This window comes from Bos javanicus, chromosome 21 (assembly GCF_032452875.1).
Source record: "Bos javanicus breed banteng chromosome 21, ARS-OSU_banteng_1.0, whole genome shotgun sequence".
Lineage (NCBI taxonomy): Eukaryota > Metazoa > Chordata > Mammalia > Artiodactyla > Bovidae > Bos > Bos javanicus.
Genome location: NC_083888.1, coordinates 30,710,082 through 30,729,565, shown reverse-complemented (window position 1 = coordinate 30,729,565; position 19,484 = coordinate 30,710,082). Strand labels below are relative to the sequence as shown.

At 36.1% G+C, this 19,484-nt stretch overlaps 1 protein-coding gene across 2 annotated transcripts in view; it reads right to left on the bottom strand.

Annotated features, from left to right (window-relative positions):
- UBE2Q2 (ubiquitin conjugating enzyme E2 Q2) overlaps positions 1-19,484 on the bottom strand; it is a 62,540-nt gene that overhangs the window by 37,144 nt on the left and 5,912 nt on the right. Inside the window, exons 2-5 of one of the 2 annotated variants that reach the window (XM_061394719.1) lie at positions 14,313-14,414; positions 9,833-9,937; positions 3,458-3,514; positions 530-670 (exon numbers count right to left, since the gene is read on the bottom strand). In XM_061394719.1, coding sequence (XP_061250703.1) covers positions 530-670; positions 3,458-3,514; positions 9,833-9,937; positions 14,313-14,414 — 405 coding nt within the window. The remainder of the gene's footprint in view (positions 1-529; positions 671-3,457; positions 3,515-9,832; positions 9,938-14,312; positions 14,415-19,484) is intronic. The other variant, XM_061394720.1, reaches the window with a different exon arrangement.

Below are 19,484 nucleotides of genomic sequence, written 5' to 3'. Positions count from 1 at the left end.
GAATTTGAATTACACTTTGTAGGAGAGACTGAATTTAAATTTACAGATTCCATAGGAAAAGGGTAAAAAGAGAAAACAGGATAAGCAGGTTGGACAGTAACTGATTTCAGATGAACAGAGTAGAAAAACAGATGAACAGGGTAGAAAGGAGCTATCAGTAGATGAGAAACGTTAGGGGAAAAAATAAAACTAGGGCAATAAAACATATGACTGAACCTACTACCAAGGCAGGGATGGAGAGGCCTGGCTGAGGTTGGTATCTTATTGAATTGCCCTGTATTTATATTATTCCTCTACAGCTGACTCTTGAACAAGACAAGTTGGAACTGCATGGATCCACTTATATGCAGACTTTTTCAATAAATACATACTACACTATCTGCAGTTGAATCCTTGGATGTGGAACTGCAGATATAGAAGGCTGGCTGTAGTTACATGTGGATTTCTGACTGCAAGGTCAGCATCCAAGAGTCAACTGTAATTACTTAACCACGAAAGTCCAGGTTCTAGATATTTATACAATACTTACATTTAGATGGTCTTGCCTTTGAGTCTTCCTAATTTTCTCTAATATTGCCAAATTTTCTTTTTCAATTCCTTCATCCTCTGACTTTTTCCCACTAATGGGCTCTTCTTCCTTCATCTCATAATGATCCAAGTCTTCTATATCCTACAAAAAAATTAAAAATTTAGCTACTCAAGCTCATGCCAAAAGTTAAATTATTCTTGACCTAGAACATAGAAGAGAGAAATACATATATCCTATGAGGAGGGGAGAAAAGCTTTCACCATCCAATTTAAAAGGTTCTCTCCTTTTATATCCTATATTTTAAAGCTAGAAACTGAGTAAAGCATATTTAATACTTTTACAAAGCCATAACCATCTTAAATGGCTTTAAATCTCCTATTAAGAGGAAGTTTTGAAATAGTACAGCATGAAGTACCAAGAACTTTAACCTGACTTCTAAAAATCTATTAGATTTAGTTTAGTACCTAGTCTAAAATGTGAACACAGATATAGGCACAAATCTATTTGCCCATTTCAACTTTATAACCACAAAACCAAAATTTTCATGTGCAAAATATCAGAACAGTTAATTCAATGGAATGCCAGAAGACCGTTAAAATGCCAATACGGTATACTGGCTTCTTCTATATCAATAATGAAATAAAAGACACAGAATACAAAACTGAATACACAGAATGTTAATTATGTCAAAATAAGCACAGAAAAAAAAGAAAAGGACATATACTGAAATACTATTATCTGCGTTTTTTCTTCTTTTCCAAGTTTTCTGTAGTGAGCACATATTGATTTTTTATAATTAGGAAAAAAGTTTAAAAAAAGAATTAAAACACCATCTCTAAGTCAACATCATTCATCTCCACATAATTCTTCTCCCTCCTTCCCTTATCATCTGCTCTTACACATTAAAAAATTCTGCATACATTTGTATAAATCTATTTTCTTATTTCCAACTTTACTTCAGTCATAAAAATCTCTAAAGAAGTAGTCTATACTTTATCTCCATTTTATCAAGCAGATTAATTCATGATTTCTAGACCAGGTTGATTTAGACCACTTCCATCCAGACTCAATGATCTTTTTCTTGGACTGCCATCTCTTCAACTCCTATTCCTTTCTTATTTAGACCCTGTCTATGACTTCATGCTTCATAGAGTCGATTTCCCCTGGATTGCACATTTCAGCTATGATTTACCATCTACACTTGTTTTCTTCAGAGTGCTGGACTGTATCTCCTCCTCCAACTTCAACCTCAGCCATATCCCAACCCAAAAAATTTCTCCACTCAGTATTAAACAACACAGAAGTCATCATTATCATCTTTACAAAACAATATTCACGGTACACTATTTTCTGCTTAAGGCCTTATCAACAATCACACCAAATATAAACAAATATTGTCTCTAATTCAAAACTCAGCCATCTGCTTTTTCTAGACAAACTTGCTTTCCAAGACTCCAACACATCAATCTTCTTCCAAAAGGACAACCTCCAGTGTGCTCAAACACCATGCCCAGGGTTGTTCTGGGCCTTTTTACCACATTATTTTAGTTGCCTAGAATATCTTTTCACCTATCCTAATCTGACATCTCCAAAGTCTATCCTACCTTTCCAGGTTTACCCAAATGTTGCTATCCTTCCTTCATATTATCTTGTGAATGAAAAAAAGAAAGGTACATAAACTCTTTGAGTACAATGTCTACTTTATTATATACTGGGCTCAATAAAAAGTTTAAAATTTTAATTCAGTTTATTCCAAAGTTAAACTTCATGTAAACATTAAAAAAAACTTCCTATAATCTCCAAAATTCATTCTAATTGGATAATGTTAAGAATTATTTTAGGGCTTCCCTAGTGGCTCAGTGGCAAAGATTCTGCCTGCCAATGCAGAAGACGGGTTCGATCCCTGGTCCAGGAAGATCCCACGTGCCACAGAGCAACTAAGCCTCTGCACCACAACTACTGAGCCTGTGCTCTAGAGCCCAGGAATGACAACTCTAGAGCCCATGTGCCATAACTACTGAAGCCCCCACACCCTAGATAGAGGCTGTGCTGGGCAACAAGAGAAGCAACCACAATGAGAAGCCCACGCACTGCAAGGAAGAACAGACCCCGCTCTCTGCAACTAGAGAAAAACTGGCACAGCAACGAAGACTCAGCACAGTCAAAAATAAAGTTATTTTTTCCAAAAAAGAATTATTTTTACTTTCAGACTCACAAAACAAACCTCCAACTACATTAGTTATAAGGCATCCTAAGAAGTGAATTTTAGATTTAAATTTTTCCAAATCAAGAAAAATAAGGTAATAACCTGAATCCATTTTAAGACCCAAAACAGAAAAATGTTTTAAAACCAAGGTTGTGGAACTTGCCTTTTATCAGGTCAGTATAGAGAAAGAGATCTTCATTATGAAGTTTGAATTTAAATGCAAAGCTTCAGAGTCTGAAAACCTCTAAAATTTTATCAATGACTGGCAACTAAACTGATGTAAAGCTCAGTGTCTTTGGAATTTCCTCTTTGACATTCTGAAGTTTTCAATATGAGATAGTTTTCATTACATCTAATGAATAGTCCCTTTAATTGTTCTCAAATTCCCCTTTTATTCAAACTTTTGAAACTTAGTAGTTCCTATTAAACCAAATCAGGTTAAGTACTGATTACTATTAAATGCAAATATAATTTTAGTACTAAATGTTAAGAGCTCTTATTTTCCATGAAATCAAATCCAAGGACATCAGATAAGCAATTTGCTAAAAAGCATATGATGAATTAGAGATAAAGCCAGATTTTTAAACTGTATTAAACTTCAAATACAATGTGCTTCTCATTATTCCACATTAACAATGGTTTTATAAAGGAGACTAGAAAATTACTAAAATGTCCAAAAATGAAGATATTTATGAAATGCTACTTTTACATAAAATACCTACTTCAGCCATCTCTTCCTCTTCCTCCTCTTCTGAAGTCACCTCTTCTGTTGTCCCATTCTGAAAAGAAAAAAAGTTTGCCAGGACTACACAGAACAAGTAAGCACACAGCATATCGGAAGACTTTAGGGACAAACTACTTGTCACTGCAATTCCACTAACAGCTCATTAAAACTGAAACATTTACTCTTAAATTCTGCTTTGACAAATATTTATCAGCTTTTTAAGAAAATTTTTGAAAAATTCAACTTAACAGATGCCTTAGAAATTAACAAAGGCAATTAGTCAAATATAAAGCAAACGGAAAAAAAAATTTAAACATATTCTAATTAATATTTTAAATATTCTAATTTAAAATAAGAAAACATTTTATACATATCACTGTGCCTGTAAGGCCAATGGCTTCTTTTTCGTTTAAAATACCCCAAACCAAGCGTTCCTTAAAATGTCTACCTTTTAAGGTTTGAAAAACCTGAATCTTTCCATAAATTCTACAGTTTACATTTTAAAAAGTTAAATGTGTTATAAAGGCATAGACACTGCACAAAACTAAAAGTTATAAAGTAATCACCATTTCAACTAAAGAGCTATTTTTCTTTTTTTATAACATGCTGTTTACCACAGAATATTTCTGTATAAGCCACAACTTAACTCTCATTCACAATGAGTCAGATGGGGTTTTAGGAAGAGCTTTTATATCTAGTTTAATCAGAGTTCATAAAGACAAGCTTCCTGGACCCAGAGCACAGTTCTCCAGGACATGGAGTTCTCTAGGACTTTAAAAACTTGGTATTTTTCCCCCCAGAAATTCCTACTCTATTTGTCCAACTACAGCTGGTAAGGATCACGCTCATATAGGAGGTTAACCTTGCTGGCCTCTCAGTGTCAGTGTCAGAACCAGAGGAAAAAAAATTTTTTAACGTAACTCAATGCAGCAGCAAACTCTCCAAACAGATTTCTCTCTTCCTTTTATTCAGGAACTGCAAAGGCCACCTGTCAAGCACCTCCCATTCACACACCACAGGCAGAGCACAGGTTTGAAAAACCAGGAGAGGCTACAGCAGAGAAGAGTGACAACTGCTGAGGACACGCATAACAACTCATACCCCATCCAAAAACGAGGAGATAATCGGGCATCACCAGATATTTGAAGAAACTAGCAATCTGAAAGAAAGGCACCAAGTTAAACAAGCAGAAGTGGCCTGAAGCATGATCAATGAAAGCAATAAAACAATTTAAAATCTGAATTGGAGGGACTTGCCTGGTGGTCCAGCAGTTAAGGAATCACCTTCCAATGCAGGGGATATGGGTTAGACCCCTGGTCGGGGAACTAAGATTCCATATGCCACAGGGCAACCAAACCTGTGTGCCACAACTCCTGAGCCCTTACATCCTTGAAGCCCACACACCATGACTAGAAAACAGTCCATGCACTGTGACAAAGACCCAGCGTGCCACAACTTAAGACCAAAAATTAAACTAATACTTTAAAAAATCTATCTGGAATCTTTAGCAGTAATTGAGAAGATACTGCATCCACAAAATCTAAAAATATTACTATGTAAAAGAACAAGAGAGTTCTGGGAAATCAAAAATATCTCCCCTCAAAGGAAAAAAAAAAAAAACAACTTAGTAGAAGGGCCAGAGAGCACAAAGGACCTGAATGAACAAAATATTTATGATTAAAGAAGACAACCAAACTGTGACATTCCCCTAAAATGTGGAGAAAAAGGAGATGGGGGGTGGGGTGGGAAGAAGGTGATTAAAATAAGAGAAGAGTTAAGGGAAAAGAGACCTGGAATATAGAGATCCAATATTCATTCAGAAAATGAGGGAAAGAAAGAGACAAATGTTACCAACCTAAAGAAGGATGTCAAAATATCAAGCTCTGAATGCCCCAAAGTAATGTTGAAAAGTAAAACCCCATACTTTACAGTTAAAGAAAAAAAAACATATCAATTTCCAGAGAGAAAAAGTATAAAGAACTAAGAATCAGACAGGTTTCAGACTTTTCATCTGTAACAAAATATACCAGAAGAAAAAAATATAAAGAACTTGGAAAAGACTCAGGTATGAATTTAGAATTCCCTGAGTTCCATCAGGATGCAAGCCATACCTGTGTTTATTCAGCACCGGATCCTCAGCACTTACACAGAGTACTTTACACAAAGTCAAATAAATATATTAAATAAATAATAAAAACAGACACTGAGTATTCAAGGAACACTCCTTATATCCACCCTCAGAAATCCTTTCTAGAAAAAAGAATACATTATTCAGAGATATATTTCAGAGAGGGAAAACCATGGAGTACAAGAAACAGCAATAATCAAAGACATCACTGGTTAAGTCTAAGCAACTGCTGCTAATGCAGCTGAGAGTTTACAGGCCATATTCTGATCACAGTGAAAAACTAAAAACCCCAAAGCTGCCTGAGAATCTTTAAAAATTTTTTCTTAATAATTTTTGAGAATTTTTAAGAAGAATTAAGAATTAAGAATTCTCTTAATTTGAGAATAATTAAGAATAATAATTTCTTCTTAAATGAAGAAATTGACCTTCATATGCCCCTGTAATTCAATTCCTAAATACATGCCCAGAGACATACTTGCACAGGTGTACCATGTACTATAGACAAAAACGATCATGGTAGCACTGTTCCTGACAGCATACTGGAATCAAACCAAAAGTCAGTAAACAGTCAGATGGATAAGTATGTATGGTACAATGGAATAAATACAGCAATAATAAAGAACTATAACTACACACCATATAATCCTGACATTGCAGGATGTTTAGTAATATCCCCTCTATGCACAAAAAGCCAATAGCACACTCCCCCACCCCTCCCACCATGACAATACAAAGTATCTCCAAATACTTTCACGTGTCCCATGGGAGGCAAAACCATCCCCCTAGCTGAAAATTGATTTCAACTGTTTGAGATCTTAGGAAAAAAAAATACACCACGCTTCCCAAGTCATGAGTCTGCTTATACTCTGATACCAAAATTAAACAAGAGGAACCTAAAAGGAAAGAGACTATATTAGACTCTACTTAAAGTAGAAAAACCCCAGTATAAGGTATCATATCTATTGTGTTCTACCCCCAACTCCCAACCTACATAGGTACTGAATGTATATTATGTGAATGCAAGGAAGAGTCAAAATTAGGAAACTTATTCATGTAATTTATAAGTTATATCCCTATATGGAATTATTAATATATGCATGGCCATGAAAAACAAGGTAGGTCTATATGTACTGTGTCCATGATATACTGTTAAGTGAAAAACCTATGTCTTCTAAAGAAGCAAAGTTGAACACAGAATGGACTTTTCTCCCATCTCTTTTCTGAGGCTCCACTAGAACTACGATGAAGACATACCATGAAGGTTGAACACTGTACACACACACAATGTAACAAAAAAATAAAAGAGGGCTACCAGCAGAAAAGACAACTCATGCTAGAAGATGACAGTGAACTGGAGAATGGTGATTTAAGTGGAGCAAACAAGCCAAGCCACAGGTTAGGGGGTAAACCGGCAGGCTAATCTGTCCCGCAGCGCCCTGGAGAGGCTCCAGACGAAGACACCAGGACACCTGACAGCAGGGGTGATGGGTGGAGTGAGACACAGACTAACCAAGGCCAACAACAGAGCGACTGTCCAGCCCCAAAACACACCGCTCTCCTTAAGCAGAACTCTGGCAGACACGTCTTTCTCAAGCAGGAGACAAGGTTTCATGTCCAGAGAAACCAGACAGTTCCAGCCATCACTTATGATTATACCAGGAAACAGGGAGTGGAGGATAAGGGATGGAAGCCAGCTTAAATTCCTCCAAAAAGCTGTATCAGTTGGCAAGTGTTGGCCACAAAGGACTCCTTATCAGCCTTTTAGTACCTCTTTCAAATATGAATGAAAAAAAGGAAAAAATATGAAAAAGCAACAGAATAAAGAGATATATGAGGAAAGTCTTCAAAAAGAAAAAAACAAACCAAGATAAATTAGAAAAAAAATTATTAAACATATTAAAGAGAAATAGAGATGCTTGAGGGAGAATATCAAAGTAACTCCTTAAAGACACTTACGATTACATCAACAAAACAAAAATAGAATGCTACGAATAAGGAATAATCAGAGAACAAGCTTTTAGAACTTACGGTTCGTTCATCTTTGGAGAGGACCCACAATGAGACACACTCCCAGCATTCGCCCCTTGTATGGACCCCACCCACTGTCAACTTGGGCTGGCCCTGGGACTTGCTTTAACCAGCAAACATGGTGGAAATGACACTGTGCCAATTCCAGATCTAAACTTTAAAAAAAGCCTGACAGCTTCCACTTTTGTGCTCTTGAAAGCCAAAAATAAGAATTCTGACTACCTTTCTAAAGGAAGAGAAGCCACGATAAGAGACCTGGAATGATGAGATGCCATGTGGTAAGAAGGGCCATGAGAGGAAACAGCAGGCACCAGACATGCGAACAAAGAAGCCATGTTGGACATTCCAGTGCGGTCACATGTCCAAATAACAAGTCCCAGCCACTCTCTGACTGCACGGTGAGGTCAGCAGAAAAACTGTCCAACTAAGCCTAACCAACCCACACAATCCTAAGACAGAGAATAAAGTGTTGTTTAAGCCATTATGTTCTGGGGTAACTGGTTAACCAGTACTAAAGAGCCAAAATAAAACTTATAAAGTTATGACTGTTCAAATAAAATTTTCAAAAATTGAAAGGTAAATGTTTCAGAATTTGAAATTAAGACAAAGAGACAGAATATAGTGATAATTAGATACAAAGATTCAAGCAAGGAGGTCTAAAATCCTATTGGTAGGTATTCCAAGGTGAACAAAGAAAAGAATGGAAAGGAGAAAGTGCCACAGGAAAAAAATATAAGAACATCTACCCAAAAAGAAAGACTCGAGAGTCCAAATTTGACAAGATCCATCCATACTAAGTGCTCAAAAACAACAGAAAACCAAACAAACCACGACTCAGTAAACCACTGTGATATTTCAGAACACCAAGGGAAGGACAAAGTCCTAAAAGCTTCCTGAAAGTCACGCAGAGATGACCAAGACTAAGAATGGCATACCTACTGACTAGACACAACAGCACAGTCTGAAATTCTGAGGTAAAATTTTTTTCAACCAAGAATTACACATTGAACCAAACTACCAATCAAGTGAAGAATATAATAGCAGTTAACATTTATTGGGCATTTATTATGCACCAGGCATTGCCCTAAATGATTTACATGTAACAACCTATTTAATCTTTACATGTCCCCACAGATATATGTATTACTAGCATCTCTCCCAGTTTGCACATGGGAAACTGGGGAACATCCTGCTAGGTAACTAGCCTAAGTTAATTAGGGGATACAACTAAGGAGCAGTGATCAGGATTCAAACCTATGGTGGTCTGGCCTTTTTTTTTTTTTTTTTTAAGAAGTTAAGAACTCAGAAATGTACCACCTCTTCATGTTTTCTTAAGATTTTACTTGACTAAAATCATTTTACTCCAGGGAAATGAAAAGAGGTAAGCCAAGAAAGAAACATGAAATCTGAAAACAATGTATCTACTACTCCAGTAGAAGAAACAAGAAAAATTTCAAGATGACCGCTGAATAGCCAGCCCAGAAAACAACCTGCTGAGACTGGTACAGAAGAAACCAAAGGCTGAAGAAGAGAGGGGAGATCTCACAGAAAAGAGACAGGACATAACTTTTTTAAACTAAGAATTATTACTAAGGAAGACACCGCAAAGCAAAAAGCTGTACAAAGGAAATATAACAGGAAACTATACTACAAAGTCCTAATGATGATTATTCATATGACTAAATATAAAGATGTTTTAGGAAGGGGAGGTGGGTGGGTAAGTGGGTGGTATAAGAGTTAAATCTTTATTATAGTACAAGCCACGAAATTATACCTAAATAGGTAAATCCAGAAATCCAAAGAAGTTAGAGGTGGTGGTGAGCAAGTGGGTACTTCTGCTGATGGAGGAGATAACATTAGAGTTAGGCCTTTCGAAGCACAAAACGGCAGAAAGATGGCATTCTCAGGTGAAGGTAAGTAAATAAACAAAAGCAAACAACTGCAGAAGCAAGGAACAGTTATGGCAACCAGAAATATTAACAACAAAAAGGTGGTGATGGGGACAAGGGCAATTGTTTGCCTGTCATAGTAAATATAACCAGCAGCTCCCAAGAATGAAAAGGCTATTTTTAGTATCTAAAACAAACAAAACAATTCAACAGGAAAACAAAAACTAACTCCTAAATAAGTTGTATAATAATGAGAAATCATCCTAATTTTATTTGTGCATGAGACAATGTATTTTAGCTCTTGAACACTTGAGAATTTTTACTTTACCTGACCCGTGGGTAGTGGTTGATCTAGCATCTCAACATCCAGGTGCTTAGGAAGGTTATATAATCTGCAGAGTTCACATATCAACCACTTCAATTGCTGACGAAGCTACAAAACACATTTCAGTAAATAAGCATTACGTTAAAGAGCCCTTAGAAGACATGAATAATGCTACAACTATTGTAACTAATCCAGTAGGAAATGGAAAAAAAAAAGTTTACTATTGCTCAATTACAGCCTACAGATAAAATAACAATCTTAAGAAATATTTTAAGGGCTGCCTAGCAGAATGACATGAAAAAAATGGCAGAGGAAGAGAAGCTCCAAACACTGCCTAATTTTCAGTTGTTAACTTCTTTTCTTAATAACTTATAAGAGCACATTAATACATTAACGAGGCTACAGAAAACAGAAGCAGCGTTGTTGCACATGGATTATAAAATTATATATTTCACAGCCACTCATTTGCAAGTACAGAGGCAAATGTGGTCTAGCAGACAGAGCCTTGGAACCTAGACAACCTTGGATACAGTACCTAATGCCCTGAGTCTGAGTCTCCTCATCTGGAAAATAAGGAAACTAAAACCTTCTCATAAGGGTAAAGATTAAATGAAATCTTCTGCAAAAACACTTGACACTTATAGGCTCTTAAGTGTTTGTCAAAAAAAAAAAAAAAGGCCTCACCAGGAAAGCTGCAAAGAATAACTCCTTTCCACTTTTAAATTCAGATTTTTAGAACATATTTACTTTAAGTAAGCAAGGTAAATTATATGCACAAATACATTTTTCATTGTTTAAAAAATATACATTGTTTTCAATGTATAAGTTTAGCACTATGATTTCAGAAGAATGGTCACTATCAGTAGACCTGACTGGGAGCAAATAAGGCAACTTACTTCAATTGGTCAGAACAGTTTCCTAGATGTTGCCAACCAGGAAAAGACATGAAGAGAAAGAAGATTTATGAAGGACTAAGGGAAAACAGAAACAGAATTAGAATGGGCTAAACAAAGCAAAGAACAAGCCTTTCCAAAGTGGACAATGGAGCAAATGAAAATGAGGAAAGCTGAGCAGTAAATTAGTATCAAAAGTATCCTCAAGCTTAAAAAACAGCAAAGCCCCACTGTGGATTTGTTCTCCATCTGATAAGCTCTGTTCTGTGCTCAGTACATAATAAAGAGGTGGCTGGGTGAGCTGGACAGACCTGGACACTCCATTCCCTGGTACAGGAAGAGCTCCCCGAGCACTGTGGGAGAGACAGCCGCGTGGTCGTAGAGGTGCACCAGGCAGTAACAAGCAGGGCCATACACCTCCCGGGAATTTCAACGCCATGCTCCCCCCAAAAGGTGTTTAAGGGATCAGAAGAAGAAACTTAAGACCAGGGGGGAAGAATTTAGGAAATATTTAGAAGGGAGATGAACAAGTCTTAGAAATTTACTAGATAGTTTCGGGTTGAGGAGGCAGGGGTCAGGAAACACTGGTATAAAAAAGAACTCTAAGATAGTTCCCACATTCAGGCATGGGTAACAACTTTCATTATTTCATTTTGCCCCATTCACAATCACAGAGAGAAATTTTTGAGGGGAAATGTGATGGGGGTGGCGGAGTATTAAGATGCAGATGAACTTAAATTTTAGATGTAATCATTTTGAACAGCCATGGCACACCTGAGTGAGATTCCCTGAATCTATGTGATATATAGACAAATAATGGGTGTCAAACTCAGGAGACAAAATTTTATCTAGAGATACAAATTTAGGAATCATTGGAATATAGGCCACAATTTAAGTACTAGGGGTAGAAGAGATTACTCAGAGAAAGCACAGAAAGAGAACAAAGAGGTGGACCAAGGAATAAGAGCTCAGAGAAGACCAAGGCAAGGTAGTAAGAGACAGAAACAGGAGAAAGTGATTTGATGGAAATCCTCAGAGGACAGAGACAGGACTTGTCTTGTATACTGACCACTTATCACAAAGCCTGGCACAGAAGCCAGGCACGTTTTTAAAAACACTTTTCTGTGTCCTACTACTAACAGTTTTCTGTAAAAACCCAGGTTAAAAAAGGTATGTACAAACCAGTGTACACATAGTTATATATTTTTTACAGCACTGTATACGTGCTTCCCTGGTGGCTCAGTCAGTAAAGAATCCGCTTCCAATGCCGGAGACTGCCTGCAGCACAGGAGACCTGGGTTCGATCCCTGGGTCTGGAAGATCCCCTGAAGTAAATGGCAACCCACTCCAGTATTCTTGTTTGGGAAATCCCATGGACAGAGGAGCCTGGTGGACTACAGCGCATGGGATCACAAGAGACAGACACGACTTAGTGACTGAACCACCATACAAAAGGGGCCAGATTATAGAAAATATGCTTTGCCTCATTTTTTCACTTTAGTACATCTTGGAACGTTGCATGTGCTCTTGTGGAAAGACTGGCTGCATTCTTAACAACATGATGTTCTATCATAAAACCATACAGCAATTTTTTTTTAACCAGCTCTTTACTGGTGGACAGTAAAGCATATGTGTTTGCTGAATGAAGGACTGTTTCAAAAAGAAAGAGTCAACAGTTTCAAAATGCTGCAGAAACTTTAGGACTAAAGAACTAGTCCCGGATTTGGCAACTAGGGGTAAAAATTTTAGTACAACAAAGGTGGCAGCGTACCCATTATAATGAATTAAATGTGAGAAAAGATAGCTTATTTGATCAAGAAACTAGATTATAAAATAACTGGCAGAGAGCACAAGAAAGAGTAGAGGATGAGTTTGTTTTTTTCTTTTATGTAAATACTCGTTCATAAAATTGGACCAAATTTTTTATCCTATGTCATTTCACTTTAGGAGCATTTTTTGATGGAATATTTTAGACATCAAAAAATAAGCCCACTCATCTCTACTATTATAAAACTTACAACTTTAGATCTTTGAGGCAACCTCCTAAAGGGAAGCACTGGTAAGGGGGCTATGTCTATTGCTCATTACCTGTCCTGTTGCCCCTCCCTTGCTGGAGATGTGAACACATGTCTGTCTAGCTTTTAATTTTTTCCTCTAATCTTCATGGCTTTGTTATTACTCTTGTAATACTCACACTGAAGTTCCTCTGATCTTAATTTTAAGAATAGATGTTTAAACCACCTCTAACTTATTGTGACAAAAATCTGAGGTCAGTCTAACTTCCTCAAATGGTCAGTTCTCCCAGTACTATTCATAAAATAATCTATCCTTTATTTACTGAGTATTTTGGTTCAATTTAACTGATTCTGAATTCTCAATTGCATGATTATGTTTCTAAATTTCTAACTGCCTTTACCTGTCCAGCTTAGTGCTAGTACTTGATATTTTATTTAGTATCTGGTCAGATAATTACTATTATTTACTCTTCAAAACAAACTTTAGAGTCATTTTGTCAAGTTCCAAAAATAAATCTGTTGGAATTTTTACTGGAATTGCATTCAATTTATAAACTCACATGAAGTTACAGATAACTGACATATTTATAATACGGGAGTCTGCACATCTAGGAACACAGTTGTCAAGTCTTTAATTCCACTCAGCAAATGTTTATAGTTTTCTTGATACAAAATTTGTACATCTAAGCTTATTCCTAAGTGTCTAATTTTTCTTTAATTGTGGCTGTCAATAAAATACCTGTCCACTGTATTTTTTGATTATAGCTGATATTTAGGAAAACTTGATTTTTATATAACAGAACTTTTAATCAATCATCTTAAAAATTGCTTTTTCAACTGACTCCTTTGGATTTAAGGTAAACAATCATGTCATCTGCAAATAATGACTGATATTCTTCTAGAAGAACTTTGTGATATCGTGGAAAAATGCAAATGATATAACTTAAATGTATGTTTAAGAGTCTATGTATTTTACAAGCAAAAGAAAAATACTGATTTTTAAACATTGCCATCATGTCAACAATGTTTATTATCAGGTAGAGAAAAATTAGGGTGACTTCTATTTTGCTTTTATTGTTTTTACTTTCACTAGTTCTTTCACAAGGGTCACTTAATAGCTTTATAATCAAAGAAATCTGATTTCTTTATATATTAAAAAATAATTTTTAATTTATATTCCTTTGGTTTTTACTGCAGAGTTATATAGACTCTTGACAGAAACATCAATTGGGGTCATTCAATCATTATTTCCCCCTCACATCTATCTCAGTCTTTTTCCCTTTTCCTACCTTGGATAGTGGACCCAATCAAAAATGCTTACTTAATTTAATGATTAGGATTCATGGGAAAGAGACAACCTAATTCCTGAGCTAAAATAGGACTATAGTTACGGGGAATAAAAATGAGAAACCGAGTACTAAACAGAATTTGAAGGACAAAAAAAAAATCTTAGAGGAGCTAAAGACTAGGTTATCAAATAGTCATTAATCAAGCTTTTGTATCATATTACCTCTTAACACTTGAATTCTGTTATGTTCATGAGAAAAAAAAAAGTAGTGTTGTTTATTTTCTCACCGAATTGTTGTTCTTAGTGTCTTCGAGACGTTCCAGAACTGAAGTCAGGTTTGGATCATCAGAGTCCACAAACCATATTGGTGAAGAAGATGGATAAGATTCCTGTTACGGAGACACTGATGTTAAACACATTTACATACAGGCTAACCTGGATATGCAATTAAACCCCACCACTAAATGGCAAGATGATCACAAATTTAAGTAAAACATATCACAGAAAGAAAAGTAAGAAAAGTAACACATTAAAATCCATGTCTTTAAATTCATTAAAATCCATGTTTTTAATTTTTTAAACAAAAATTATTAAGCTCTATAGTTTAATCTTGCCTGCTTCGTGTTATATGATTTATAAACCTTAAAAAAGGACTTGCAGTCTGATTTAAAACAAACAGAAGAGAATATACTGCAAAAGTTGTTCCATCAAAAGCAGAAAAAAATGTTATGCAAATATCAAGGATGATGGGTTTCCTTCCTTTACAAAGAAAGGTCTATCATGGCATGGATTTGCCAGTTTTAACATTTTTTAAGGGCTTTAAAATCTAGAATCATAATAAGTCCTTCAAGAAACAAAAACAAAAGCAAAAACAAAAATTTCCAACCTTGAAGTAGTCTACAGAGTTAAACCATACTACTTTTTGCCTTTCAGTATAAAAAAGCTACATTTCTAGGCTTTATCTAGATGAGATGTAACTCAATTTTTTAAACAAAGTAAAGGAATACATACCTAGGCACATGTTTTTAAATCCTTACAAATGCTAAAACTAATTTTTTAAATCCACTCACTGTATGCCTTGTCTTCTCAGTAGTGTAACTACACAAGTTACTTTGAGATTTTTTTTCCCCATTAGAAAACTGGCCCCTAAAAGCAATCCCATTTAATTTTCGCCTTTTTCCTAATAATTTCCCTTCCTTTCTCAGACTGCAAACAAGAATGTAGTTTCTAAAGGACAGATTTCTTAAATGAGATTAAGATTACTTCTTAAATACAGCAAGTGTTAGAAAGGCAGAACAAACAGCAACACAGCTATCTTAGGGCTACCTTCAGTGCTCACTTGCCATGGGAGCTGAACTCTGAGACAGGCATTCTCCTTGTACAGCTACTGTCTGTGGGCTCCCACTCATCGAGGTCAGTTGTGTTCTTGAACACTGCAATAAGCTGCCTCTAAAATGGCCCCAATAATCCTAACCTCCTGGTATTCACCCCCTTGTATAATTCCCTCCCCTAGACCTAACAACTCACTTGTAACAAGCAGAATACAGTAATAGATGTCACCTCTGAAATTAGGTTACAAAAAGATGGGAAATTCTGTCTTGCTTACCCTCCCTTGCTCTTTCATTTGTTCCCCCAGTGGAAAACAGTTCCCTACGGAGAGATCCAAACCCACTGAGCAAGGGATTGAAGAGGCCTCTGACCAAGCGCCAACTAGAATCTGAGGCCCTCAGACCAACAGCGTTTGAGGAGATGAATCCTACCAACAAGTGCATGAATGAACTTGGAGGTGGAGAAGACTGTCCTGTCCTGCCTTGAGATGACTATAGCCTCAGCCAACACCTTGAATGCCTGGTCAGGGACCCTGAGCCAAGGAACCCAGGTAAGTCACACACAGATTTTTGACCCATAATCAAAATGAGATAATGAGAGATAGTGAGATAATGTCTGTTTTAAGCTGCTAAACTAGTTGCAGAGCAATAAATAATTCAAACACCATAAAATTCCAATATTTTATTACATCACACAAACTGAATACTACCGAGAAACGCTATTACTACCTATATACTTTTTTAAAGCACAATTATGTGTTGATTTTTTTAAGTTAATGAATTAAGCATTACACATTTCCACCTACTAACATTTACTCTGTTCATTTGTACTGCTTTCTGTTACATATTAGGGAAAGCCATTATTATTAGTATTAGCTGCAGTTAGGATCTAGTCACAGAAACATGACAATTTTACCTAGTTTTAAAGAAGTACTGCTTTGAGAATTATAATCTCAATTATATATAGTTGGAGCCACAGAATATTTTTAAATATTTTTAAAGCATTTTACCAAATGTTCTTTAAAGAAAAAAACCTGAAGTAGAACATCATTATATCCATTCAGCAATGGTTTATTTCTGTATCCCCATCCCTCAAACTCTTACTGTGTTCCAAACCTCTTTAAGGCTAAAACGTAGATGGTCTTCAAAATTAATCCCATTTTTAGCGAGAATTACTTAACTGAATATTACATTTTCTTCAACGTCTTCAGCCTAATCTGGAGAATACACTATCTAAACCATTTTGTTTTATATTTGTATTTTCTTTAGTCTTAAAAAAAGAAAAAAAAACTACATTTTGAGCTTCATTGCATTGATTAAAGTTCTGCATAAGCAAAAGAAAATACATCAATTGGTGCTCTGGGCTAAAACTCCTCAAAACCATAATATGAAAATTACAAAACTAAAAGAAATACTGAAATCAGTTACTACCTATGCCATATTTTTCTAACCCTAGACAAAAGACAGGATATATAGTAGGTCTAAGCAACTATGTTAACAGTTCTCTAAGTGGGGCCCTTGGACTCCAAGGTCCAAACTATTTCTACAGGAATACTAAGATGTTAATTGCCTTTTGCATACTTAACATTCTTACCAATGGCGCCAATACAACGGTGGGTACCTTAGCACAGATAAAGGCAGTGACACCAAACTATACTTGAAGTCATGGTATTATTCACCACTATGCATGAAAGGTGTTTCAAAGAAGAAAAAGGCATTTCACTTATGAACGTCTGTGATGAGGCCGTTATTTCACTAAATCTCAATCCTTACGTCTTTTTAATATTGCAAGTGATGAAATGGGCACACATGAGCATTCCTACAGAATACATGAGAGCACGTGTGTGTTTGAGTTGTGAGCTGAACTAACCACTTTGACAGGACACCATTTTCACTTGAAAGAATGACTGACAAACAATGGTTATTCCAACGTGGGTTTCTGATAGGTGTTTCCTCAAAAAAAGAATGAAGAGAACCTGTCATTTCAAGGAAAACCCAAGGCAGTATTTGTTGCCAATAATAAAATTCAAGCTTTTAAGCAAAAATTAGAAGTTTGCAAAGCCTGTTTCCACCATGTGAGCCTGACAGCTTCCCAAGAGTATTTTGATGACGGTGATGATGATATTAATGGATATAATGTTATGTTATATAATGAAATGTATTAACATTTATAAGATTCCAGCAAACTAATATTTTCCAAATAACAACGCATGATGTCATATCATGCAAGGGTGAAAGATCCAGTCAAAATCCAAGAAAAACCAAGTTTGGGTACAGTATCCACAAAGAACATCTGCAGCTATCTAAAACGGCTATTAAAATATTTCTTTTTCCAATCAAGTATCTGTGTGAGGCTGGATTTTCTTATTATTATTTCAACCACAACAACATACCACCATAGACTGCAGAGGCAAATGACAGACCAGATATCAAAGAGTTTAACCTCCAAAAAATGTAAAATTGTGCCACTATTCTCATTAAAACTGCTGCCTGTCCCCATCCGCCAACCTTTTCCCCCTTCACTTTCAGAATTTCTTCCTTGGAAGAAACATCCTTTTACCATTCTGTATTAATGTGGTTCCACTGAGGATACTTTTCCTATCTCCCTTCCATCTTCCTACCTTCCTCTCTTGACCCAAAACCTGATCACTGGTCTCTACCAGCCTATCCTATTCCTGATTAGCTGTCAGATGAGCTAAACTAGGCAAATCTGGGTCTTCTCTGGGACTAGAGCCCTCTTTCTCAGAGATCTAGCATCACAAGGTCAATGCTGGCCAACAGGGGCAGTCAGCATTTATCTTGCTAAATGGACAGGGTTAAAAGAAACCAACGGAGAAGGTAATGGCACCCCACTCCAGTACTCTTGTCTGGAAAATCCCATGGATGGAGGAGCCTCGTAGGCGGCAGTCCATGGGGTCTCGAAGAGTTGGACACAACTGAGCAACTTCACTTTCACTTTTCACTTTCACGCATTAGAGAAGGAAATGGCAACTCACTCCAGTGTTCTTGCCTGGAGAATCCCAGAGACCCGGGAGCCTGGTGGGCTGCCTTCTATGGGGTCGCAGAGTCGGACACAACTGAAGTGACTTAGCAGCAACAGCAGCAGCAGCAGTAATGTTTAAGGCATTATTTAAAACAGAAAAAACCCAGAAACCACTGATAATAGGGACATGACTGACTCAATGCTAAAGTCATATAATAAGACAGCACACAATAATTGAAGACATTATAGAGTAATGGTTACTACAAAGGTCTACAATATTATTGAGTAAAAAGTAAAATCAGACTATAAAATAATCTGATTTTTTTAAGAGAGAGGGAATCTACATAAATATAACAGAAAAAATATGACCAGTTGACAATACATACATCAAAGTTTGGATAGTGGTGTGTTCTGAATGGTAGAACTACAGGCAATTTTTTTTTCTAGTTTTGCTTACCTGGTTTCTAGACTTCTTAATTAAATAAAAATGTCTTGTCTTCCACATTATAAAATATCCACTACCATCACCTCTGGAAACTGAACCTTCAGCACAAATTCTACATCATGGTCAAGGCTTGTTCAGTGTAATGTTTAAAAGACAATCCACATACTTTGAAAGGCATCTAAAATTATTACCGAAACTTAGAAACCTAAGCATTCATGCTTTCAACCTCTTATACTTCAAGCTTTTAAATTTTTACAAGATTAATAACTAAGCTTTCTATCTTGAAAAGATAGTTTCCTTACTATTTCTCTTTAAAATGACCCATGATATACAATTTTTAAACAATGGATGGTGCTGAAAAATCCCAATATAAGTTCAAGCAACTTTCCCCACATTAAATGTTTAAATGCTTCTAACATAGCTCTTTGTCACCACAGTTATGAAAATTTTAGACAATTATCTAAGCATCTAATTATTCAGGGGCCTTGTTTTTCCTCAATTTTATTAATACTACTGTTTTTACAGTAATTTTAAGGCTTGAAGGATGAAGTTGTCTGTGACCACCACCCTAAAAGTTACATAATTGGACAAATTACAAAGAAGCTCACCACCACTGCCACCATAAAATGTTGTGTTGTCCTAATCTAAGACAACATAACTCAAGGTCAATCAAACCGACCTCTTTGCTTCTCATTGTTTAAGG